This window comes from Heliangelus exortis, chromosome 20 (genome assembly GCF_036169615.1).
Source record: "Heliangelus exortis chromosome 20, bHelExo1.hap1, whole genome shotgun sequence".
Taxonomy (NCBI): Eukaryota; Metazoa; Chordata; class Aves; order Apodiformes; family Trochilidae; genus Heliangelus; species Heliangelus exortis.
The window spans coordinates 11,481,859-11,508,495 of NC_092441.1; the positions used below are offsets into that span (position 1 = coordinate 11,481,859).

The 26,637-nt window shown below is 47.7% G+C and overlaps 1 protein-coding gene and 1 long non-coding RNA gene across 5 annotated transcripts in view; both read right to left on the reverse strand.

Moving 5' to 3' along the window:
* The window catches only part of LOC139805809 (putative ankyrin repeat domain-containing protein 20A2), a 32,248-nt gene extending 15,518 nt beyond the window's left edge, over nt 1-16,730 (reverse strand). The window contains exons 1-14 of the mRNA XM_071764650.1: nt 16,513-16,730; nt 16,062-16,116; nt 15,671-15,844; nt 15,452-15,558; nt 15,043-15,180; nt 14,607-14,665; nt 13,983-14,016; nt 13,830-13,896; nt 12,499-12,559; nt 11,956-12,026; nt 11,226-11,367; nt 10,185-10,270; nt 9,172-9,426; nt 8,359-8,511 (exon numbers count right to left, since the gene is read on the reverse strand). Of these exons, the coding sequence (XP_071620751.1) occupies nt 8,359-8,511; nt 9,172-9,426; nt 10,185-10,270; nt 11,226-11,367; nt 11,956-12,026; nt 12,499-12,559; nt 13,830-13,896; nt 13,983-14,016; nt 14,607-14,665; nt 15,043-15,180; nt 15,452-15,558; nt 15,671-15,844; nt 16,062-16,116; nt 16,513-16,730 (1,620 nt within the window). The remainder of the gene's footprint in view (nt 1-8,358; nt 8,512-9,171; nt 9,427-10,184; nt 10,271-11,225; nt 11,368-11,955; nt 12,027-12,498; nt 12,560-13,829; nt 13,897-13,982; nt 14,017-14,606; nt 14,666-15,042; nt 15,181-15,451; nt 15,559-15,670; nt 15,845-16,061; nt 16,117-16,512) is intronic.
* Nucleotides 16,731-18,196: 1,466 nt separating this feature from the next.
* Nucleotides 18,197-22,711, reverse strand: LOC139805485 (uncharacterized). 4 transcript variants are annotated; one of them, XR_011729837.1, is made up of 5 exons: nt 22,595-22,711; nt 20,127-20,314; nt 19,708-19,794; nt 18,877-19,328; nt 18,197-18,429 (listed from the first exon to the last, which is right to left on the reverse strand). It is a non-coding gene; the product is annotated as an uncharacterized lncRNA (long non-coding RNA). The 4 variants fall into 4 exon arrangements; XR_011729838.1 differs by lacking the exon at nt 18,197-18,429 and adding an exon at nt 21,005-21,073 and having other exon boundaries at nt 18,618-19,328; nt 22,595-22,705; XR_011729835.1 differs by lacking the exon at nt 18,197-18,429 and having other exon boundaries at nt 18,618-19,328.
* Between the last annotated feature and the right edge of the window lie 3,926 nt (nt 22,712-26,637).

A 26,637-nucleotide genomic window follows, 5' to 3' on the forward strand; every position in this document is an offset into this window, starting at 1 on the left:
TTACTTTTCCACCCTCCAGATCCCTCCCCTGATCCCTTACAGCATGGTTCCAAGCACCAACACTCACCCTCCAACTCTTTAAGGGACTCATGGCACTCTTTGTATCTATTGGTTCCCTCATTCATTGAAAATATGAAATAAAAATTCATCCCCCTCCTGAAGTGACTTCACTGCCCCTCTGGTCAGGAGATGAAGATGATTCCTATTTAGGAACTCTGAGGCCTCTCTACTTTCATTTTTGTAAGAGCACAGCAAGAGCTACTCAAAAACCAGCTGGGAAGAAGCCCTTGCACGAAGGCTGCTTCAGGATGGAAATGGCAGCAGGGCCAAACAAGGGGGAAAAATAAATAAATAGAATATATATATCTATGCAGAATAAGGTACGAAACCATTCAGAACTGGAAACTTGCTGGTGAATGGATTAAATCCGTTTGGTCTTTGCTCACCAGTGGTGTCCCCCAGGGCTAAGTGTTGGGGCCCCTTCTCTTCAATATCTTTACCGATGATCAGGATGAGGGCAGGGGGTGCACCCTCAGTAGACTTGCAGGTGACACCCAGTTGGGTGGGAGTGTTGATCTGCTTGAGGGTAGGAAGGCCCTGCAGAGGGACCTGGACAGGCTGGAGCCACGGGCCAAGGTCAACTCTAGGAGGTTCAGCAAGGCCAAGGTCCAGGAAAAATATTTTCACCTAAAGGGTTGTCAGGCACTGGAAGCGGCTGCCCAGGGAAGGGGTTGAGTCACCGGCACTCAAGGTACTCCACATCCCTGAACATGTGGAGATGTGGTGCTGAGGGGCATGATGCAGTGGTGGTCTTGGCAGTGCTGGGTTAACACCTGGACTTGATGCCTAAAGGTCTTTTCCAACCAAAAAGATTCTGTCATCCTCTGTTACCAGAGGGAGGGGGGGGTGAGGGGAAGCACCGTGAGCATAAAGAAGCCCAAGTGCAGCAGTCCAGAATTTCTACTGCCCTTCAGAAATCAGACAAACTGCTGGGCCAAACCACATGCAATGAGCAACAGACACGTCAGTCTCTTTTGCAGAGCACCTTGCCACATACAAACCTCAGACCAAGTAAGGACACCGTGTCCTTCATGTCACAGACATGGACACCACGTTTATCAAACAGTGAGACTCCTCCACACGTCATCCCATCTCTGGGGGGGTGCTGGAGTTGGTTCTGGACTTCTGGGACAAATTCACCTACCTTGGATTTAGCCTCTCCCAGTTCCTTTTCCAAGCCCAGGTTGGCTTCCTCCAGGTTCCTGCAGCGCTTCGTAGCAACTTCCAGCGAAGCTTCTGCCACAGACAGCTTTTTAAGAGCTTCACCAAGCTCCTGCTGCAGCTCTCTGACGTTGCCCTGATGAAATGGTTAGATGAGCACAAAAAAGGTTATAAGAACATGAACTATGCCTTTACTTTAACTTATATGATTATACACTTAGACCTGTCTTGGGACTCAGTCCCAAAGGGAGGAAAATTTTGCCTGCCACCAGCAGTCAACAGCTGAGCACCTCTAAATTATCACCAGCTGCTTGTGAGGATTTCTGTTTTCTAATATCTAAGAAAGGCTCAAGTATTACTCCTCTTGAACACTACACCAGCATACCCCGAATCATGTATTTTTTTAACAAAACTCAAAGCAATCTCTTGTGATGCAAGAGCCACAGTTTGACTGCAGATATTACTCTGGCGACTGCCCATGTCTGCACATACCCACTACCCAAAAAACTGCCAACATTTCAAATACCTTCAGATCTTCACTTCTACTAGTAAACACCCACAAAACATGTTACTTTTCCACCCTCCAGATCCCTCCCCTGATCCCTTACAGCATGGTTCCAAGCACCAACACTCACCCTCCAACTCTTTAAGGGACTCATGGCACTCTTTGTATCTATTGGTTCCCTCATTCATTGAAAATATGAAATAAAAATTCATCCCCCTCCTGAAGTGACTTCACTGCCCCTCTGGTCAGGAGATGAAGATGATTCCTATTTAGGAACTCTGAGGCCTCTCTACTTTCATTTTTGTAAGAGCACAGCAAGAGCTACTCAAAAACCAGCTGGGAAGAAGCCCTTGCACGAAGGCTGCTTCAGGATGGAAATGGCAGCAGGGCCAAACAAGGGGGAAAAATAAATAAATAGAATATATATATCTATGCAGAATAAGGTACGAAACCATTCAGAACTGGAAACTTGCTGGTGAATGGATTAAATCCGTTTGGTCTTTGCTCACCAGTGGTGTCCCCCAGGGCTAAGTGTTGGGGCCCCTTCTCTTCAATATCTTTACCGATGATCAGGATGAGGGCAGGGGGTGCACCCTCAGTAGACTTGCAGGTGACACCCAGTTGGGTGGGAGTGTTGATCTGCTTGAGGGTAGGAAGGCCCTGCAGAGGGACCTGGACAGGCTGGAGCCACGGGCCAAGGTCAACTCTAGGAGGTTCAGCAAGGCCAAGGTCCAGGAAAAATATTTTCACCTAAAGGGTTGTCAGGCACTGGAAGCGGCTGCCCAGGGAAGGGGTTGAGTCACCGGCACTCAAGGTACTCCACATCCCTGAACATGTGGAGATGTGGTGCTGAGGGGCATGATGCAGTGGTGGTCTTGGCAGTGCTGGGTTAACACCTGGACTTGATGCCTAAAGGTCTTTTCCAACCAAAAAGATTCTGTCATCCTCTGTTACCAGAGGGAGGGGGGGGTGAGGGGAAGCACCGTGAGCATAAAGAAGCCCAAGTGCAGCAGTCCAGAATTTCTACTGCCCTTCAGAAATCAGACAAACTGCTGGGCCAAACCACATGCAATGAGCAACAGACACGTCAGTCTCTTTTGCAGAGCACCTTGCCACATACAAACCTCAGACCAAGTAAGGACACCGTGTCCTTCATGTCACAGACATGGACACCACGTTTATCAAACAGTGAGACTCCTCCACACGTCATCCCATCTCTGGGGGGGTGCTGGAGTTGGTTCTGGACTTCTGGGACAAATTCACCTACCTTGGATTTAGCCTCTCCCAGTTCCTTTTCCAAGCCCAGGTTGGCTTCCTCCAGGTTCCTGCAGCGCTTCGTAGCAACTTCCAGCGAAGCTTCTGCCACAGACAGCTTTTTAAGAGCTTCACCAAGCTCCTGCTGCAGCTCTCTGACGTTGCCCTGATGAAATGGTTAGATGAGCACAAAAAAGGTTATAAGAACATGAACTATGCCTTTACTTTAACTTATATGATTATACACTTAGACCTGTCTTGGGACTCAGTCCCAAAGGGAGGAAAATTTTGCCTGCCACCAGCAGTCAACAGCTGAGCACCTCTAAATTATCACCAGCTGCTTGTGAGGATTTCTGTTTTCTAATATCTAAGAAAGGCTCAAGTATTACTCCTCTTGAACACTACACCAGCATACCCCGAATCATGTATTTTTTTAACAAAACTCAAAGCAATCTCTTGTGATGCAAGAGCCACAGTTTGACTGCAGATATTACTCTGGCGACTGCCCATGTCTGCACATACCCACTACCCAAAAAACTGCCAACATTTCAAATACCTTCAGATCTTCACTTCTACTAGTAAACACCCACAAAACATGTTACTTTTCCACCCTCCAGATCCCTCCCCTGATCCCTTACAGCATGGTTCCAAGCACCAACACTCACCCTCCAACTCTTTAAGGGACTCATGGCACTCTTTGTATCTATTGGTTCCCTCATTCATTGAAAATATGAAATAAAAATTCATCCCCCTCCTGAAGTGACTTCACTGCCCCTCTGGTCAGGAGATGAAGATGATTCCTATTTAGGAACTCTGAGGCCTCTCTACTTTCATTTTTGTAAGAGCACAGCAAGAGCTACTCAAAAACCAGCTGGGAAGAAGCCCTTGCACGAAGGCTGCTTCAGGATGGAAATGGCAGCAGGGCCAAACAAGGGGGAAAAATAAATAAATAGAATATATATATCTATGCAGAATAAGGTACGAAACCATTCAGAACTGGAAACTTGCTGGTGAATGGATTAAATCCGTTTGGTCTTTGCTCACCAGTGGTGTCCCCCAGGGCTAAGTGTTGGGGCCCCTTCTCTTCAATATCTTTACCGATGATCAGGATGAGGGCAGGGGGTGCACCCTCAGTAGACTTGCAGGTGACACCCAGTTGGGTGGGAGTGTTGATCTGCTTGAGGGTAGGAAGGCCCTGCAGAGGGACCTGGACAGGCTGGAGCCACGGGCCAAGGTCAACTCTAGGAGGTTCAGCAAGGCCAAGGTCCAGGAAAAATATTTTCACCTAAAGGGTTGTCAGGCACTGGAAGCGGCTGCCCAGGGAAGGGGTTGAGTCACCGGCACTCAAGGTACTCCACATCCCTGAACATGTGGAGATGTGGTGCTGAGGGGCATGATGCAGTGGTGGTCTTGGCAGTGCTGGGTTAACACCTGGACTTGATGCCTAAAGGTCTTTTCCAACCAAAAAGATTCTGTCATCCTCTGTTACCAGAGGGAGGGGGGGGTGAGGGGAAGCACCGTGAGCATAAAGAAGCCCAAGTGCAGCAGTCCAGAATTTCTACTGCCCTTCAGAAATCAGACAAACTGCTGGGCCAAACCACATGCAATGAGCAACAGACACGTCAGTCTCTTTTGCAGAGCACCTTGCCACATACAAACCTCAGACCAAGTAAGGACACCGTGTCCTTCATGTCACAGACATGGACACCACGTTTATCAAACAGTGAGACTCCTCCACACGTCATCCCATCTCTGGGATGTGCTGGAGTTGGTTCTGGACTTCTGGGACAAATTCACCTACCTTGGATTTAGCCTCTCCCAGTTCCTTTTCCAAGCCCAGGTTGGCTTCCTCCAGGTTCCTGCAGCGCTTCGTAGCAACTTCCAGCGAAGCTTCTGCCACAGACAGCTTTTTAAGAGCTTCACCAAGCTCCTGCTGCAGCTCTCTGACATTGCCCTGATGAAATGGTTAGATGAGCACAAAAAAGGTTATAAGAACATGAACTATGCCTTTACTTTAACTTATATGATTATACACTTAGACCTGTCTTGGGACTCAGTCCCAAAGGGAGGAAAATTTTGCCTGCCACCAGCAGTCAACAGCTGAGCACCTCTAAATTATCACCAGCTGCTTGTGAGGATTTCTGTTTTCTAATATCTAAGAAAGGCTCAAGTATTACTCCTCTTGAACACTACACCAGCATACCCCGAATCATGTATTTTTTTAACAAAACTCAAAGCAATCTCTTGTGATGCAAGAGCCACAGTTTGACTGCAGATATTACTCTGGCGACTGCCCATGTCTGCACATACCCACTACCCAAAAAACTGCCAACATTTCAAATACCTTCAGATCTTCACTTCTACTAGTAAACACCCACAAAACATGTTACTTTTCCACCCTCCAGATCCCTCCCCTGATCCCTTACAGCATGGTTCCAAGCACCAACACTCACCCTCCAACTCTTTAAGGGACTCATGGCACTCTTTGTATCTATTGGTTCCCTCATTCATTGAAAATATGAAATAAAAATTCATCCCCCTCCTGAAGTGACTTCACTGCCCCTCTGGTCAGGAGATGAAGATGATTCCTATTTAGGAACTCTGAGGCCTCTCTACTTTCATTTTTGTAAGAGCACAGCAAGAGCTACTCAAAAACCAGCTGGGAAGAAGCCCTTGCACGAAGGCTGCTTCAGGATGGAAATGGCAGCAGGGCCAAACAAGGGGGAAAAATAAATAAATAGAATATATATATCTATGCAGAATAAGGTACGAAACCATTCAGAACTGGAAACTTGCTGGTGAATGGATTAAATCCGTTTGGTCTTTGCTCACCAGTGGTGTCCCCCAGGGCTAAGTGTTGGGGCCCCTTCTCTTCAATATCTTTACCGATGATCAGGATGAGGGCAGGGGGTGCACCCTCAGTAGACTTGCAGGTGACACCCAGTTGGGTGGGAGTGTTGATCTGCTTGAGGGTAGGAAGGCCCTGCAGAGGGACCTGGACAGGCTGGAGCCACGGGCCAAGGTCAACTCTAGGAGGTTCAGCAAGGCCAAGGTCCAGGAAAAATATTTTCACCTAAAGGGTTGTCAGGCACTGGAAGCGGCTGCCCAGGGAAGGGGTTGAGTCACCGGCACTCAAGGTACTCCACATCCCTGAACATGTGGAGATGTGGTGCTGAGGGGCATGATGCAGTGGTGGTCTTGGCAGTGCTGGGTTAACACCTGGACTTGATGCCTAAAGGTCTTTTCCAACCAAAAAGATTCTGTCATCCTCTGTTACCAGAGGGAGGGGGGGGTGAGGGGAAGCACCGTGAGCATAAAGAAGCCCAAGTGCAGCAGTCCAGAATTTCTACTGCCCTTCAGAAATCAGACAAACTGCTGGGCCAAACCACATGCAATGAGCAACAGACACGTCAGTCTCTTTTGCAGAGCACCTTGCCACATACAAACCTCAGACCAAGTAAGGACACCGTGTCCTTCATGTCACAGACATGGACACCACGTTTATCAAACAGTGAGACTCCTCCACACGTCATCCCATCTCTGGGATGTGCTGGAGTTGGTTCTGGACTTCTGGGACAAATTCACCTACCTTGGATTTAGCCTCTCCCAGTTCCTTTTCCAAGCCCAGGTTGGCTTCCTCCAGGTTCCTGCAGCGCTTCGTAGCAACTTCCAGCGAAGCTTCTGCCACAGACAGCTTTTTAAGAGCTTCACCAAGCTCCTGCTGCAGCTCTCTGACGTTGCCCTGATGAAATGGTTAGATGAGCACAAAAAAGGTTATAAGAACATGAACTATGCCTTTACTTTAACTTATATGATTATACACTTAGACCTGTCTTGGGACTCAGTCCCAAAGGGAGGAAAATTTTGCCTGCCACCAGCAGTCAACAGCTGAGCACCTCTAAATTATCACCAGCTGCTTGTGAGGATTTCTGTTTTCTAATATCTAAGAAAGGCTCAAGTATTACTCCTCTTGAACACTACACCAGCATACCCCGAATCATGTATTTTTTTAACAAAACTCAAAGCAATCTCTTGTGATGCAAGAGCCACAGTTTGACTGCAGATATTACTCTGGCGACTGCCCATGTCTGCACATACCCACTACCCAAAAAACTGCCAACATTTCAAATACCTTCAGATCTTCACTTCTACTAGTAAACACCCACAAAACATGTTACTTTTCCACCCTCCAGATCCCTCCCCTGATCCCTTACAGCATGGTTCCAAGCACCAACACTCACCCTCCAACTCTTTAAGGGACTCATGGCACTCTTTGTATCTATTGGTTCCCTCATTCATTGAAAATATGAAATAAAAATTCATCCCCCTCCTGAAGTGACTTCACTGCCCCTCTGGTCAGGAGATGAAGATGATTCCTATTTAGGAACTCTGAGGCCTCTCTACTTTCATTTTTGTAAGAGCACAGCAAGAGCTACTCAAAAACCAGCTGGGAAGAAGCCCTTGCACGAAGGCTGCTTCAGGATGGAAATGGCAGCAGGGCCAAACAAGGGGGAAAAATAAATAAATAGAATATATATATCTATGCAGAATAAGGTACGAAACCATTCAGAACTGGAAACTTGCTGGTGAATGGATTAAATCCGTTTGGTCTTTGCTCACCAGTGGTGTCCCCCAGGGCTAAGTGTTGGGGCCCCTTCTCTTCAATATCTTTACCGATGATCAGGATGAGGGCAGGGGGTGCACCCTCAGTAGACTTGCAGGTGACACCCAGTTGGGTGGGAGTGTTGATCTGCTTGAGGGTAGGAAGGCCCTGCAGAGGGACCTGGACAGGCTGGAGCCACGGGCCAAGGTCAACTCTAGGAGGTTCAGCAAGGCCAAGGTCCAGGAAAAATATTTTCACCTAAAGGGTTGTCAGGCACTGGAAGCGGCTGCCCAGGGAAGGGGTTGAGTCACCGGCACTCAAGGTACTCCACATCCCTGAACATGTGGAGATGTGGTGCTGAGGGGCATGATGCAGTGGTGGTCTTGGCAGTGCTGGGTTAACACCTGGACTTGATGCCTAAAGGTCTTTTCCAACCAAAAAGATTCTGTCATCCTCTGTTACCAGAGGGAGGGGGGGGTGAGGGGAAGCACCGTGAGCATAAAGAAGCCCAAGTGCAGCAGTCCAGAATTTCTACTGCCCTTCAGAAATCAGACAAACTGCTGGGCCAAACCACATGCAATGAGCAACAGACACGTCAGTCTCTTTTGCAGAGCACCTTGCCACATACAAACCTCAGACCAAGTAAGGACACCGTGTCCTTCATGTCACAGACATGGACACCACGTTTATCAAACAGTGAGACTCCTCCACACGTCATCCCATCTCTGGGGGGGTGCTGGAGTTGGTTCTGGACTTCTGGGACAAATTCACCTACCTTGGATTTAGCCTCTCCCAGTTCCTTTTCCAAGCCCAGGTTGGCTTCCTCCAGGTTCCTGCAGCGCTTCGTAGCAACTTCCAGCGAAGCTTCTGCCACAGACAGCTTTTTAAGAGCTTCACCAAGCTCCTGCTGCAGCTCTCTGACATTGCCCTGATGAAATGGTTAGATGAGCACAAAAAAGGTTATAAGAACATGAACTATGCCTTTACTTTAACTTATATGATTATACACTTAGACCTGTCTTGGGACTCAATCCCAAAGGGAGGAAAATTTTGCCTGCCACCAGCAGTCAACAGCTGAGCACCTCTAAATTATCACCAGCTGCTTCATGAAAAATGAAGAATAAGGTGGTTATCTGACACATGCAATTATTCCTCTCTCTCAAACACTCTGGGGTTGAGAGGAACAAAGAAATGCAATTTTAAGGCACTGTTCTCATCACTGAGGCAGACAAACAGCACACCAGTGTCTCAACAGGACTAGTTCCTTTTTTCCAGAAAGTAAAGTTCAATAAATTGGGTATGGCAACTTTTAAACCTTTACTCTGCCTGGGACTGGTAGAATTTGCAGAACGACAGTTTAACTGACATCCTAACAAGTCTTCTGACCAGATCATTAGCCTTAACACAGACACAAAGAACAAATTTAAATATTGCTACTCATCACAAAATACACTTTAGAAAGCTTAGGTCAGTGGCTGAAATTGACCTTTTGAGCAAGAGGCAGGTCTCTCAGAAGGGGGCCCAAAACACAAACAGAAATTTACACCAATGAAGTTGCCTTCAACACTGCAAACAGTTTATACTTTACCTCACTTTTTACTTTGTCAGCCTCATATTTATAGATTTGTTCTCTTAAATCAGTGCAATCGGCCTTTAATTCCTTGTTCATCTCTTCCAGCATGTACACTTGTTTCTCAGCAGCAGCACTGAGTTTGTGGAAAATGTCATTAAACCATTCCTGGGAAACAGTCACTGCCCTTCCTTGGATGAGCTGCTGCTCCTGCATGTCTTCCAGCAGCTGATGGAATAAATGCCTTTCACTCTGGAACTCGGCCAATGCCTCCTGCATGGACAGAGTCATAGCACAGAACCACAGAAGCATTAAGGCTGGAAAAGACCTCTGGATCCTCCAGTCCAACTGGGAAACCAACACCACCATGCCCACTAAACCATGTCCCAGAAGTGGAAATAATGTCCTCCACTCTCCCCTGAGGTGTTACACAGCACTCCAGACCCCTCTGCCCAGCCCTGCCCCAGCTGCCCAACACCAACAGGATGCCTGCCCTATTCCCCTCATGAATGCCCTCAGAAAAAATCTTTTTCAAATACTTCCTCACATGGCCAAACACACACACGTTTTGCAGAGGCAGGGAAAGCTTCAAAGGTCACCAAAATTCAAGGTTTCTTGCATGAGCTTTCTCTCACAAAGAGGAAGACCACGCATGTTTAATCACACACATCTGCCTGTTACAGACAAATCTCCTTCTTCCCTTCAATATGCATTTTGCATGGGGAAGAAATGCATTTGACTGCATTCTTTGTCTGCACGGCACAGCAGGAACAACACCAGCTGGAAACAGAAAAAACCAGCTGGAAACAAAGCAGCAGAACAGCAAATATCCTGCATCTGGCAAGGATTTTTCCTCATCCTAAGAGGACTGTACCAACTTCAGACAGTAACACAACCTTCCTCTGCAGGACTCTGCCATCACCATTAGTCACTTTCTGGTTACTTTTCTTTACCTTAATGTATAATCCAATTCACTCTATAATGCCACTTATCAGTCCAGACTCTAATTCAAAATATTTGCCTTCACATACCTGCACCCCAGAGCTGTCAGTGGCTTCCTTTAGGCTTCTTTTTTTTGCTGGTGATGACACATGGCAAGTAGATCCTGAGTGCTCACCTACAGTGAAAACAACAGATTTTTACAACCAGCATGACTTAATGCTACTTATTTACTCCTAGCGTGCATCTTGATTAATGCTGAGAACAATCTTTACAGAAAACATCACATCCCCTCACATTTGAGAGCTGCTAGAGAGAAAATGATCAGAATAGAGTTTTTAATGTGCTAAATATGTGTTAAATATTTTCTTTGGTGGCATTTAACTTTCTTATGTAAAAAAGAAAGTTTATGAATATCAGTATGGCCACAAATAATTCACTCCAGTGTCTTCAAGGTGCAGGATCTCTCTCTCTCTCAGATAAACTGGGGTCCATGCAGTAACGAGCAAGATGCTTCCAGCAATGCAAAGGGGGCCTCCTCCTCCTGCTCTGAGGCCTGAGCTGAGGAACAAAAGTGCTCCCCTCTGACCCAGCTGGCAAGGCTTTCCAGCACACACACACACACACGGGTGGCACTGCAGACACCTCCTACGTCTTAAAACCAGAGCAGCTGGGGCACTGGAACAGAAGGGCTCTCCCTCAGCTCCACTCAAAGCTTTCCCCGGCTTCAGCCAAGAGCAAGCACAGCTTTTCAATCCAACAGCACCCGCCAGGAAGGGGAATGCTACTGGCACACCCAAGACACTCCAGTCCTCCTTCTCCTCTTCATCTGCACATTTTGGTCAGATTGCTTCAGGGAGAACACAGCAACAGAAGCAAGAAGGGCACCTGCTGCATAGAGCACCATCTGCAATCCAACTTCATATGCACCATATGCAACTCCAACACCACAACTTCAGGTCTCAGAGAAGGAACATACAAAAGCTGCTTTCCTACTCTAACAAGTGGCCACCAGGCTTTACAGGCCAGGATAAAATTTGCAACCTCAGAAGTCAACCACTGTTTTAGTTCATTTACTCTAGGTGGATCTATATTCATAGAGGAAGTATCTGGATCTAGATCATTTCTCTCACCAGGGTTTTTACTGCAAGTTGTGTTGGGCTCATCAGGGCTACCATTAAGTAAGTACTTTTTTATACATCCAGCAATGGCATGCTCTAGCTCTACAGCAACCTCTTTCTTCTCTTCTTTTCCATGTTGTTCAGGTGCTTTTTCCTGAAAGAGATGAAACAAAAAAGCTGGGAAGAGCAGAAACAAGCATCTGCTTCGCCACCCACTGACAGCTTGAAGAACATTTTTTGTGGAAGAGAAAAGGGAAACTTTGCTTTCTTTTACAAGGCCTTCTGTGTTTCCAGGGAAATCTTTAGCAGAATTCTGAGGTCCTGAGTCTCAGCCCTCCTTCTGAACAGCCCCTGAGAAGCACTTCCCCAATTCAGCCCAGCTTCATTTCAGTTTCACCGGTCCCAAACCCATCATTCCTTTCTTCTTTCCCCCTGCTTTGCTCCAAGAAAATCACTGGCTTCCTGCTCCAATCTGAAACAGCTCAGAAAGCAAACTCAAGGTACAGCTGCCATGAGGCCCAAGTCCTTCTCCTGAGCAGACTTCATCCCACCCCTACCTGAGCAGCTGCCTGCAGAAGAACAATGTCCAAGGGCCCCTGACAGACATGGGACACAAGCAGGAAAGCAGGAAACCAGCAATGGTCAGGCCCAGGTCAGAAGCAAGTTTTCAGGTGCATCTGGATCTTCCTCCTACCCTCCCCAGCACCACCGTGGCAACCTCCCTGTCCTTCGCACAAAGTACCTCAGAATCCCAGGGAGAAGCCCAGAGAAAATCCTCAGCTTCCTCCACTTCTTCCACGGGTGGCAGGGAACCTACACACCAGGGAGGAAAGGAGACACTCAGTGGTTTTATTTCACTCTGCCACTCCACTGTTCTATGTTGGAGGCTTTTCTTTAGTAACTTTTGATTCTAGAACCATGGCTATCATCTAAAAGCACAAGGAATAATAAAAAAAAAAATCTATGTGAACAAAAGGAGTTATTTATTTAATTGCAATTGGCAAATTTCCAGACTAACACACTTCAGAGGAGTCACCTAGCAATGTCTGGAAAAGGAGGTAGGGAAGGGATGGGCAGGGCAGAGGAAGGGCTTGGCCAGGGACAAAGGCTTAGCAGGGGATTCATAGCTTAATGTTAAGGCTTATTTGGTTCTGAAATTACAAAGTGCCGTGTCTTCAAAAGTTAATTTTCTTGCCTACTAGAGAAGAAAAAAAATACAAAACTCTACTTAGCAAGCCTACTTTTACAGATCAGTCTATCGTGCAATCTTTCCCAGATAGCTTACTGGTTTTCCTGCCCTGCTGGAAAGCCTTCATGCACCGTGTCACCTTTGGCTCCTGCTGCTTCTGTAAAGAAAGATGTATTTCTGCAAAACTTTTTTTTTCAATAGAAACAAGCTCAAAGAACTGTTTACATCCCTAGACTTGATGCCTAAATTAGCCCCTGCAAGTACACTAACCAAAATACCCCTCAATTTTACTATCATGCCAGAAAAATGCATCACTTCCATTTACATCAAGGCAAGAAAATTGAATCATGTTAAAACTAAACATGCTGGCATCTCCAACTGCCACACTCCTGCTCCTCACCCCTCCAGAACCCCACTGCAACACAACAGATGCTCCCGACATCACTGCACAAGGTGCTCATTCTTCAGCACACCAGTAAGAACAGCAGGCACCAGAGCTTGGAGCTGACAAAGAGAACACTGCCTGAGCATTCCAAAAAAGAGGGGAAATGTGCAGTGTGAGATGACACACAAGCACAGAATGCCATCTCATAGAAAAGAACCTGTTTGAGTAACTCAGCCATTGAGTGCTGGTGGGGGAACCTGATGGGGAGGAAAGGAGCAGCAGCAGATGGAGGATTTCAGGAGGTCCTCACAAAGAAATGCCCTGTTCCTCTATCTGTTTGGACTGAAACACCAAATTTACAGAAAACAAGAATCACCTCACAGGAGAAGAACAGAACAGATTATAAAAGTAACTGAGAAACTTTTAGGGTCTGCAAGCCTGACCCAAATGAGCCCCAAGAAACGAAACAATGTGGTTTTCATGTCGTTACCTATTGCTCCTTTGTGCCAAACCGTAACTCTGCTGCACGCTCTGCCACGCCTATGGTCTGTTAGGAAAAACTGACAGCAGAAGAAAGGCTGGCAGGCCAGAGACTGCTTCTATCACAGAATGGTACAGCTTGGAAGAGACCTCCAAGATCATCCAGTCCAACCTTTGACCAACACCATCATCTAACTACTAAACCATGTCCTTAAGGACCAGCTCCAAACGCCTTTTCAGTGCCTCCAGGGATGGTGCCTCCACCACTGTCCTGGGCCATTCCAATGCCTGACAGCCCTCTCAGTGAAAAAATGTTTCCTAACACCCATCCTAAACCTCCCCTGGTGCAGCTTCCATCCATTTCCTCTGCTCCCATCCCAGTTCCCTAAGGAGAAGAGGCTGTTTCCCTCCTTACTCCAACCTCCCTTGAGGTACTTGAAGAGAGCTCTAAGGTTCTAAGGAGGAAACAGTGCTGGCTGGAACTGCAGTTGCTTTCAATCCCAGTTACTTGCCTTCAAATAACTCCTTTTCACAGGACAATTTCCCTGGAAATGCACCATACCTTGGGAGTAAAATCCAATTGTTCTGCAGAAGCACTCCAACCATCACCAATCCCCTTTTTCTCAGATCTGCTTAAAAAGCAAAGCAAATTGATGACACCTGTGCCTCCCAGATCACCCCCTCAAGGAAGTGGTAGGTATTTGTAAAGTCTCACCTTTTCAAGCCTCCTTTGGAAAAGTCTTCTACTCCTGCTCAAACACGAAACGACATGGTGAAATTAGATTTGGCATGCTAAAAATTCAACAGTACATATGAACAAGGTACTCCTTGCACACATGAGTACACAGCAGAGGAAAAAGTTTTACTAGTTCATGTAGTATGATGTGTAATATTATGCTAGAGACAATACTAGCTGATGCTCTAGCCAGTTACAGACTATTCTGAAAAGGGAAAGAAAATCAAACAGCATAACCCAGACCAAAAGCTTAACCTCACACTCAGCCTGTTACTGCAGCACAGCAAAGAGACTCTCATGATGCAGGACACGTGCTTCATGGTGCCAGCCAGAGACTGCAGTAATAATGCCAAGAAATGTCCCCTGGACACTATCTGCTGTCCATTTGCCACACAGTTCTGATAAAACACCCTTAAGAACGCAAAGAGAATAAAACCGCCACCGTAGGGTCTGAGAGGTAAAGCACAAGACTAAATTTCATTGCATAAAAATATTAATTTCCTAAGATTCTTTTAGGGTTTCGTGGCCTCGTAAGGACAGACTGGATTTTAAAACCTCAAGAGAAGGAGCTAGATGTTTGATCACAGGACAATTTAATGTCACCTGCACGAGCTGCTTCTGCCTTCTTTGGAGCTGCACTTTCTGACAGCTGCTCACTAAGACTAAAGAAAGAGAGAGAGAGAGAGGAAACAGAGTTGTTAAAAACAACCACTTCCTGGCAGGTAACATTTAGCAGAAGAGTTAACAGCCAGTTTTTATTCATCCTACACACATTCACATGAATTCAGGGACTCCTAAGTACTTCTGAAGGGCAAGACACACAGAATTTTCTGCAGGGCCGGTACACACTTCAGTGTTCCCTGCAGTCACCTTCATCCTATAGATGCACATTCCAAGTTATTAACTCCTGCTTGGTACACTCTTTCAGCCTAGCTTTTAACAAAGCACACCTAACCACATCAGAGAAGGAACAACAAAATTATTCAACAGCCACACTTATAACTGACCACTTCATTGAACCAGAAAGTTAAACATTTACCTGGGATACCCATAAATACAAGCATAATCATCAGCTGTCCGCCCATGAGTATCTTCATGGGAAATGTCAGCACCGTAATGCAGGAGAACTTGGATCAATTTCATCTTCCCAACAGAAGCAGCCATCATGAGTGGGGTTCTGAAAGATCCAGATGTGCTATGAAGTCATCATTTTACACAGACAGTCAGTATTTTCATTCCTGCGTGCTCTCAGCTTGCTCTCCCATTACTTGACAATGAACAAAAGAAAAAGCAGGTTCCATTAAAAGCAACAAGAACATGGGAGAGAGAATCAACACAACTGCATGGTCACACCAAGCTGCCACACTTCAGTGCACATGAGGCTGCTGTGCCTCTCAGCAATCCCACCGAAAGAATACTCAAGGGACCCACGTGGATAAACCCCTTACCTTTGTTGCTGGTCTCGAGCATGCACATCAGCTCCCATTCTCAGGAGAAACTCAGCTGTCTCTACCTGACCTTTGGAGACAGCAAGACTGAGTGGGGTAAAGCCCTCCTGAAAGGACAGACAAATACACCAAGTTAATCATCGAAGTCAAAAATAGTCTTCAACAGAAATATTGCTGCCACTTTCTGAAACAACTTCCTCTAGAAATAGAAACATGTACCTTATTCTTGGCATCAAGGTTGGCATTATGATCAAGCAACAGCTCCACAACTTTAGGACTGCAAGACAGGACTGCCAGGTGGAGGGCGGTGTTGCCGACAACGTCTCTGAGGTTTGGGTCTGCACCACACTTCAGCAGAAAACCAGCACAGGCTTGGTGCCGGAACTGCACTGCCTGAGAACACACAAAAAAAGGGAAGACTTCCAAAAAAAAGGGAAGACTTCCAAAACTCACATTTCACTCCCTCTGCGCACAGAGTCCTGCCAGACACCTCTCCTTTCATGCACACTCAATAAGCCCCTCTGCCAAGAGCAGAACTTCTCTCACTCACCATCATCAGGGGTGTTCTCCCAAAATTGTCAGCAGCATCCAACTGGCAGCGGTGCCTTACTAGAAATGTGACGACCTCTGTGTGGCCGTTTGCAGACGCCAGGTGGAGAGGTGTCCTGAGAATTAAACACGGGAGCTTAACACTGACAGACAAGGAAAGAACCAAAGCTGTGGCACCACCCAGCCCGGGGGACCCTGCTGCTGCTGCTGCTGCTGCTGCTGCAACCCCGCACACATCACCCACAGGGCAGGAGAGACCTGGGGAGGCCTCAGCAGCTGCAAGAGAACCCTGCAGGGAGAGCAGGGCCAAGCAGCAGCCCAGCACCTCCAGGAGCACTGGCGCCCACCCAGCAGCTCCCAGCACTGGAAAGCTCTCGAGTTCCCCCTCCCAGCTGACAGGGTACATCTTGCTTTGCAAGCAATCAGCTCCAAGGGGATCCCACACAAACCCTGCAGGGGGGATGCCCCGTCACGCCACCCGAGGTGTCCCAGCAGCGGCCACAGCCCCTCACCGATTCTGCCTGTCGTGGCAGTCGATGCCCCAAATCTCGATCCACCAGCGCCAGCGCCTCAGCCAGGCCAGGTGGCCACAGGCAGCCGCGCGGTGCACCCTGCCCAGACCTTGCTGCTGAGGCTCAGGGGCGCCGGTGCCGGCAGCAGCAGCAGCGCGGGGCTGCCCAGGAGCGCTGCCAGAGCGGGGAAGCTTCTGCTTCTTGTTGAAAAGCCCCATCCCAGGAGCTCTGCGAGCTGCGGCACGGGCACAGCCCTGCGGGAGCAGTGGGAGGCAGCCGGCCGAGCTGGGGGGCTGTAAAAGGGGGAGTCAGGAGAAGGGAAGAGCAAAGGCAGGGACAGGGGATGTAGGAGAAAGGTGGGGATGAGGCGGGAGCAAGGAGCAAACCAACGGCGAGGAGCAGGAGCAGCCAGAGAGGCAGAGACCAGCACAGCTCAGCACAGGAGCCACAGCCGTAGAGTCACCACCAACGGCACTCGCCAGGGGCAACGGTGGGCGGGGCCGAACCACCTTGGGGGGGGGGAAGGGGGTAGAAGGGGCCGAACCAATTCACGGGGGGGGGGGGCGGGGACGATGACGACGAAGGAAAGGAAAAGGCATCTGAGAAAAGCTGAGAAGCTCTCCCCCATCTGAATGAGACATACAAAGAATTGTTAAGTTCTTCCCCTGAGGAAGAGGCTTCTCCATAACCAACTAAAATGAACAGCTAGAGAGGGTAAAAAATAACCCTTCTTGTGTGGATGGTGCCCAGCTGGCTGTACTTAGGATTCTCAGAGCTAGGCAGGGACCCTCTTTATTGGTGTGTGGTGGCTTTTGGTATCAAATACTGTGCTGAATGCTGTGAGCTCTTTGTCACCAGCTTATCCCATCTTTGCAATCTGCACAACCACTTCTGGTCTCTCACCACATCTTTAAATGGCAAACTAGCTTGCTCTGACTCCACAGAGCTCACTGGAAAAGTTCCGCTGCCATTGTACAAGTACAGGGTGTTTCCCTAGACAAGTCTAACCCATAACTAGAGGGAAATGGACATCTAGAATTCTCCTGGCCTACCAGAAATTACAGGCAGGACAACTATCTTTTCCCTAACTCTTGGGAAAATGTTAACACAAATGTTAACTGTCACCATGCTCCATGTGCCACACCCAGCTACACAGAAAATCTTCTTAAACGTTCCCTGCTGCAAACACATCCTCTGCAGGCCCCGGCACCAGCCTGACCTTTCACAGGCAGCCCAGCTTTTGAACAGCCAGCCTGAAATGAGCCACTAATGGCTGTAATTAGCCCCATTGCTGGGCATCAGCCAGGAGAGAATTTAAAAGCAGCAACTTGCCTCAGGCACCGAGTCTCACTGTTACAACTTTGTTATCTCCTGTTTCTGCTCTCAGAACATCAGATGGGATTGTTTTGAATTAACAAAAAAACATGCAAGGAACATTTGCATTCCTCACAATAACTGATCCCACAGCAGGGAATAAAAGCTGCATCAGTCAGTAGGGCTTTGCAAAGAGCACACAGGAACTCATCAGGTATGGGACCATCAGAGGAGTAGGGCTCTTTGGATAAAGAAAAAGGCTTTTCCTTCTTTCCTCTGGCATATGCTTCCCTGGAGGCAGGGTGGGGACGGAAAAACACAAAAGTTAAACACGGCTACATGGAAAAAGTTAAAGACAGGCACACGGAAAAATTTTCCAAGCTTTGGATTTTATCAAAGGAAGTAAGAGATGGAATTCTGCTCACCTCATGTTAGCCTTCTTAAATACAGGTATTTATATTTAACTACTTTTTTTGGTTGCTTTGGCACTCCAGTGCTTCCCCACGGTTTCTCTTGTTCACTTTTTGGTCAGTTCAGTTAGTTCCATACTTCTGCATTAAGATCTGGTATTGCATATTTCCCCATTCTTGTCAGCAGAGCTTCCTTTGTATTGGGATCTTTCACCTCCAGCATGAAACTCCTTGGAATTCCCGTGCTCTTTCTAACTCTGGGATCAGGCTCGACAGTTTGGCCCTGTTAAGGGAAGAAATGCAGACACATCTCATCTGAACCTCACACTTTAAATGACATCTCAATTATTACTATTTTAACCAGCAAAAGCCTTTAATCCCTTCCTTTTCCTAACCCAAGGCTTGCTCCAATCAAATCCTTTTTCCTTTAAATACCATAGCCAGGATGTTCCAAAGGCTTGAGCAGTGTTTGGAACTCAACAGACAAAGAATGGCTTAACTTCAGGTTTATTCAGGGAGAAATATCCCCTTAGCTCACCATCCACTTGGAGCAGAGACACAAATACACTTCTCCTCCAAAGCACAATTCAGAGGGAGAGACTGAACGTGCCAGCAGTTCCACAGCACAACACAGCACGACAACAGTTCCAGAAGGTCACATCTGCTCATATGCCACACAAACACACTCCTAGAAACCATCAGGTACACCGACACAGCTTACACACTCTGTGTTCAAACCAACAGACTGTGCCCTCCACTGCACCTACGCTGCCATTTATGGCACCCTCCAGCATTCCAAAACTGGATCCAGAACCAGAGTGACCAGAGAGCAAAAAATAGTCATGCAGTTGTCCCTGTTCCACAAACACTCCTCATTTAACTGTTGCAGACCCACTGAAATGTCCATAACTTACAGCCAACTGAATTACTCTGCCAACATTGGGTTTCTAACATAAAATTAACAAAATGTCTCCGAAATGGTGAACAGCTTCTGAAGGGCTTCCTTGTGTCTTGAAGCTGAGTAATACTGCAGGATTACACTGACGCTGATCAGGTACTCCCCTCCTGTCTTCCCAGCCTGGGAACAACCCTCTGTAGAATAGTATCCAAATAGAAACATTTTGTAAACTTAAACCAATGACTTCAAATTATTAAAAATCAAAGTTTTGTTCACATCTCTGGTTATCCAGCTACAGATCACAGCATAAGATTTAAAATAACAAAGCAAAGACTCTTGGGGTTTTTTTTAAGTATTTGACAAGAAATTCCATGTACCTCAATAAGCTGGGCCAGAGAAACAAGTGCAGAGGAGTCACTGATCTCTTCACAAAAAAATAATGAAAGGGTTTCTACATACCTGTTTTCAAGAAATAAAACCCCATCTGAATTAGAGCAAATACTATGGATGCGGTTTGGATAAATGCACTGTGGGAACTACCAGGGTCCCTGGGCCAGCTACACTCACGCTCACAGAGAGAGACGTTCATGTGCAGCAAGGAATTCAAACTGATCAGTGACAGCATCACTGATGTCAGATTCAGACTGAGTGGTTTCAGACCTACAGACAAGAAGTTTTCAAGTTGAAACATGACACACCACTCCATGACCAGCAGAGGCTGTATTCTTCACAGAACACAGAGACACACTTGATGAATTTCTACATTCAGATCTCCTAACAGCTTCTCAAGTGCTCAGACCCCACAACTCTGGGTTAATGTAATGCCTCACCCCATTCTAGTGAAGAAAATTCAGTTATACCTAAAATCAGGATGACAAAAAAAAACCATCCCACCCCTTAGTGATTTTTTTGTACTGGAAGGACTACTTTGAAATGCAGAGTTACACATCATATTCCACCCCAGGTGGAGGAATCAACATCTAGAGCATCACCAGTCAGGTATTTCCTTGTGTTCCTTATTTCTATTTTAGCAGCAGCAGGACAGAGTTTGCAAAGCTGTAGAAAAATGCTGCCCCTTTTCCCAGTGTCAGTTCCAAGTGGTGGTATCCTGAAGAAAGGCTGAACCTTTGGGAAATGGAAGCAGCATCCAAACCTGAAGTCACCCAGATCCAAACATGTCCTGCAGGCAGAAGGGAAGAAAAATGACAGAGCTTTTATCCACAAAGGCACTGGGGTCCAATCTTGTGCTAAATGTGTACACTGGGCTGTTGGCATTTTCACGTGCAGACAAACTATTCAACTGAACTGCTTCATCAGACAAAGCCCAAAGATCAAATGCAGAACTGCAGAATACCAACTTGGGGAGAAACAATTCTTTAACTGATAGCAATCTATTGAAGACATTTATGTACTCAGAGGGGCCCAAACAATTTCACCTCAGTTATACAGTTTCAGGAAGAAATGCCCAGGCATTTACAGACACACAAAGGAATTGTTTGGCTGTATAGAGATGTCCTCAAAATGTCTGGGATATGTTGGTTTGAGTCAAAAGTAAGAAACAGTACCAAGTATAACAGTAACAGATTCTCAGTGGGTTTTGGTAACATTTTCAAAAATTAGGAAAAAAAAAAACCAAAAAAACCTGTGCATTACACAGTTTTGCTATGCTGAATCAAATACGTTGTATTTACAACAAAGACTGTGTTTTATTGGAAAATACTTTAAGTTAATGTTTGGGAAATTAATACAAGGGTACATTGTTTGGATGTAAACGCAGGCTGCAATAGAAAGTGTAAAAGACTGTGATTTTACATACAGCTTTTGATGTTCCACTCACAGGCTCCCTTTGCCTTCCTCATGTTCCACTCACTGGCTCTGACTGGCTTCTAGAAGAACAAAAAAGGTGATCAGAACTCCAAATAAAGCACTTGTGTCCAACCTTAAGTAGTGAAAGCAGAGTATAAACTAGTTTTCTGATGCACAGAGTAAAACATGTTGAAGACAAAATTCAGACCCTAACCCCACCTTTTCTTCTCCAAGATGCTGCTGTCCCTGCTGTCCCCCAGCCTGTCACTGCCCGGTGTCCCATCACACCCCAGGCCTTCACTACCCAGTGCCGACCCCCAGCAGCCCCCTGGCTCTGCCATGGCTCCCTCAGCAGCCCTGGGCCCATCACTGCCCAATGTCCTTTCACTCTCCCAGACCCTCACCATCCCATGTCCCCCCTGTCACTCCCAGGCTGCCACCTCCCCATGTCCCCTCCTGTCAGCAACCAGCCATGGAAGAACAGCCTGGGGGAGATGCAGTGGGCTTGGTGGTCACAGGGCCAGTGAAGGGAGGGGATGGCTCAGGGTGTCTGAGTGTCTCTTGGTGCAAGAGGATATAGAAAGAAACATTCTTGGGAACAAGTCCCCAGTGATCACCTGGTTTTTCCTTTTTCCCTTCCAGGTGATGATGGGCAAGCCCCAGGCCCATGCAGCCATTCTCTGCACACAAGTCCCCTGGGGCTGGGTATCTGACACACGTCTAATAAAAGAACACAGCCCCAGAGATTTGATCTGTTCATCTTCAGCTGGGGGAAGGTGTGTGTGTGTGTGTGTGCGTGTGCGTGTGCGTGTGTGTGTGTGTGTGTGTGAGAGAGGAAGAGCTGCTCTCCCATTTCATTTTTGCACCTCAGCAAAAACATTGCATGATTTACACTCAAGAAATCAAAGGTAAGCGACGCAGATGGCTCCAACCACAAATTTCCACTGACTCCCTAGAAATATACAAGACCATACTATCAGTCACACTGCCCTCCCTACTGTAGAGGTGTCAGACCAGAAATGATGGTTTCAAGACAGAAAACACAACACAATCCAGCACAACAACAACAAAAAAACAACCTGAAGAAACCAGGTAAACAAACCAAGAGTCCCTAATCAAACCCTAAAAATGAAAACAAGCTTTCATCTTTGAAAAGAAAGCCCAGGGTGCTGGGGCCTGGCCCAGATGCTCATCACTGCTCTTCTGGGGCTCTGCCCAGCTCTTCATCCCTCCCTCTCTCTCGTTTGCCCATCATAAGTTTGGGCTTTCACTGGCTGTCTCCCTCTCAGCACTTCCCAATTCCTCCCTGCCTCTTCTCAGAGCCATTGCTGTTTCTCTCTCTCTCTCTCTCTCTGTCTCCACATCTTTCTCTCCCTCTCCTCTCCTGGCCTTATTGTCCCTCTCTCTCCTGCAGCCTCTCCCCTTTCCTGCCTCTCCCTCCCCTCTCCCTTCCTCTCCCCTCGCCCTTTCCCCTCTCTCCTGCTCCCTCTCCCACCCCTCTGTCACTCCCCTCTCCTGGGGCCTTTTCTGCCTCTCTCAGGCCCCTCACCCGCTCTCTCTCCATCCCCCCTCTCTCCTCCTTTCCGCCCTTCTCCTCTCTCTCCCTCCCCCCCCTCTTTGCCCCCTTCCCCTCCATCTCTTTCCCGCTCCTCACCACTCTTTTTCCTGCCTTCTCTCCCTGCCCAGATCCCCTTCCTCCTGCTCCCCCTCCCAGCTGGGCCGGGGCCGGGGCAGCCCCGGGGCCGGGCGGGCTCAGGCAGCAGGAGAGGAGAAGCGCCCCGGGGCATGCTGGGAGCTGTAGTCCCGGGGCATGCTGGGAGCTGTAGTCCCGGGGCATGCTGGGAGCTGTAGTCCCGGGGCATGCAGGGGGCTGCCCGGCGGCCATCTTGGTTCCCGGGCCATGCTGGCAGCTGCCGCTTCCCCCCACTCCCCAGCCCGCAGCCGGGGAAAAACTCCGGGAGGGCGGCGGGGATGAGCCAGCAGCTCCCAAAAGCCCTCAAACTGAAGGAGGAAGCATGCAGAGGGGGGATGCAAGGGCAGGTACCCTGGGAGGAGTAGAGAGGTGGCTGGAGCAGCTGGGGAGCACGGCAGGAGAGCCACATCCATCCCAGGTAGAATCGAATCTAAAGCAGGGCCTGGGACAACCAAGGAGCCCCCACGGGGGGAGAAGAAGAGGTCTGTGATCATCTAAAGAACCTGCAGGTCCACAAGTTTATGGCACCTCACAGGGCCCACGCACGGGTCCTGAGGAGCTGGCAGACGCAGTTGCTGAGCCTCTGTCTGTCCTATTGGAGAGGTGATGGTGGTCTGGTGAGGTTCCCACTGACTGGAAAAAAGTGACATAGTTGGAGTGGAAGAGCTAAAGTTTGAGTTGGAGAAGTAAAGAAGGAGGGTCTGAGACCCTGAGGGATCTGAGAGGGGTCACTATTCCCTCCCATCTCCTGCCCACACCCTATAGAAAGTCAGGCAGCCCAGCAGCCCATCCCCCTTTCCTCCTGCTCCTTGCTGGGCTGCTGTTCCCCTCTGCTCCTTTCCCACCAGCTGCCACCTGCTCCTCAGAATCCACATCCATCTGGTGCTGGGAAGAGCCGTGGAGCTCCCTCCTGAGTCGGCCCTGCCACAGGGAGCCCTCAGGCACCCATTCCTGCCAGCATGGAGATGGGGTTGTGTGTCAGCTCAGGGAGCTGTTCCCAGGGGGGAGGAGATCAGCCCTGGCTGAGCCTTCCTGCAGTCCCTGGCTCTGAGGAGGAGTGGAGTGTCGCGGGAAGAAGCGGGGTTGCTGCCTGTCATTGTGGAGCAGGAGTTTTAGAGGTAAGAATACCTGTGGTGGTTGGTTGGTGGTTGGAGGTGGAGTGTGCTGGACTATTTTTTCCCTCCTCTGTCGCTATTTTCACAAGGAAAAGGCAGCCAGTAGCTTTGCCACGCACGCCTGGGGTGTTTCAGGTGTCCCAACATCCTGTAATTCTGAGAGGAAAATCTGCAGTAGGATAAGGTGCTCACTTTCTGGCCCCAGTGCCTGTGATAGAATATATGCTGGAATGTGTTCCGGATTTATTTTGGCCATGAATAGGGAAAAGACAACTGTGTTCTTGTTGAAATTATATGTAAAAATGTATTAAAAGATATGTCCTTGTTTCTATGTAAAACGTGGTTAAAGTGTCTTTTAAATTTTAGAGAGTTTTGAAGTGTTAAGAAACTTTTAGCATGTGAGAGAAGATGCCTGAGGAAGACAGGAGAGCTTCAACCTAGCAACAAGTCACGCATGCGCAGAGAACTTCGGAGAAAACTCGAGAAGGACAAGGAAGACAGAGTATATAAGGCAAAGGGGTGGACTTTGGTGGGGTGGACAGGAGGAAGAGCGGGACTTCCCTGTCGTCCAGCGCTGGGTATCTTGCCTAATCCTTGTTATATTGTAATTAATAAAAGTCATTAATTCGGTTACATTTGCTTGGAGAGCCTCAAATTTATTTCAATTTGGTGCCGTGACTCGGATGCAACCCCGGACCGGATTCTTGGTCCTACCAGGGAAGGGAGCCCCCGCCTGTTATTTGGCGGCCCTGGTAATCCAACTCCTGTCCCGGTTGCACCGACGAACCTAAATTCAAGGAATTAGGCAAAAGGGGGCCGGTAGACCCTGTAAACTTTGTGCACAAAGATCCGGACGAAGACGCGGGACGCGTGAGTATTTGCGAAGGGGATCCGTCCGGTTTGGGTCAGGTATCCCGGAGGCGCAGTGAGTGGTGTGTGTGTGTGAGAGGGGAACCGGCAGCTCGGATTCCCCAAGCGAGTGCGGACCCTCAGTAGTGCGGTTCTCATTGCCCGCGAGGGCGTGAGCCACGAACAAGGGGAAGCGAGTGATATACTGCTGATTGGAGTCGCCCCGGAAGATGGGACAGAAAAAGAGTAAGCCCCAAAAATCCACAAAAATTCCACCAGTACCTCGGGATAGTCCGTTGGGATTTATGTTAGATAATTGGAAACTTTATCCCAATACAGAAAATAAAGATAGGGCAAAAATGATTTGTTATTGCGTGACAGTGTGGGGAGGGAAGGAGATATTTCAGAATGTCTCTTGGCCCATGTTTGGGTCCTCAGAGGATTGGGTAAAGCAGAAGCTAAATTTATGGGTAAACGGTAAAGCCCCTTTCAGTCAGGAAGAGAGTGATTATGCGAGTGTGTGGCTAACTAGACCAGGCAGTACGGAACCTGCTCTCTTGCTTCCTTTAAATGAGAAAAAGAAAGGGAAGAATAGGGAGGAAGAAGAGGCCTCATTAATTCCTCCCCCATATGTACCCCCTCTGGATAACCCCTCACCCCCTAATGCACTACCCCCCGTAGAAAACCATCCTGAATCTGTTAGTGAGGTACAAGGGCCCATAACCCGGAAACGGGCTCAGAAACAACAGCATAATTTGTACCCACTTAGGGAAATGCCTATTGGAGGTCCAGGTCCAAATCCCGTTATAGGTTTTGTATCAGTTCCTCTAAGTACGGGTGATGTGCGGGAATTTAAGAAAGAAATGGGGAATCTTTTAGAAGACCCCCTGGGAGTAGCAGAGAAATTAGATCAGTTTTTAGGACCCAGCATTTATACGTGGGGAGAGTTACAAGCTATATTGAATATTTTGTTTACCTCCGAAGAACGAAATATGATCAGACGGGCAGGGACGCGAATTTGGGATGCACAACATGTTCAAGGTCCTTTAGCGGATACTAAATGGCCATTACAGGATCCAAATTGGAACCATCAACAACAGGACCATCGGGTTAATATGCAGGACTTAAGGGGAATTATAATACAGGGAATTCGGGAGGCAGTGCCTAGGGGACAAAATATTAATAAGGCGTTCAACGAGAGACAGAGGAAGGATGAAACTCCTACTGAGTGGCTAGAACGCCTGAGGAAAAATTTGCAAATGTATTCTGGGTTAGACCCAGAAAATCAGTTGGGGCAGGCTTTGTTAAAAACACAGTTTGTGGCCAAATCATGGGATGATATCCGAAAGAAATTAGAAAAGATAGAGAACTGGCAAGACAGGGGTTTGGATGAGTTGCTGCGGGAAGCTCAGAAGGTATATGTTAGGAGGGACGAAGAAAATCATCGAAGACAAGTACGGATGATGGTAGCAGCAGTCAGGGAGACAGGGAGGCCCGGGAGGCCCGAAACGTTTTTCAAAACAGAACCGAGGGACCAGAGGAATGAAGGACGAACTCCCCGGATAGAAAGGAGAGAAAGTGTGTGTTTTTATTGTGGGGGTAAGGGGCATTTCCGACGGGAATGCAGGAAAAGATTGAAGGATGAAAGAATCTTTAAGGAAGATTAGGGGGGTCAGGGGCTCTATCTGCTGGGGACACGAAAACATCGAGAGCCCTTGATAAAACTTAAAATAGGTCCTCAGCAAGAGGAAGTTGCATTTTTGGTAGATACTGGAGCAGAACGATCAACTGTTCAGAAATTGCCTGGGGGTTGTAATGTCTCTAAAGAAACTGCCCAAGTGGTAGGGGCTAAAGGGGAGCCCTTTGAGGTTCCAATAGTTAAATATGTTCTGATAGAGGCTAATGGTAAAATTAAAATAGGGAGCTTTCTGTTAGTTCCGGAAGCAGATTTTAATTTATTGGGAAGGGATTTGATTATAGAGCTAGGTATTAATATAGAGATAGTGAATAAAGAAATACAGATAAAGCTTTGTCCTTTAA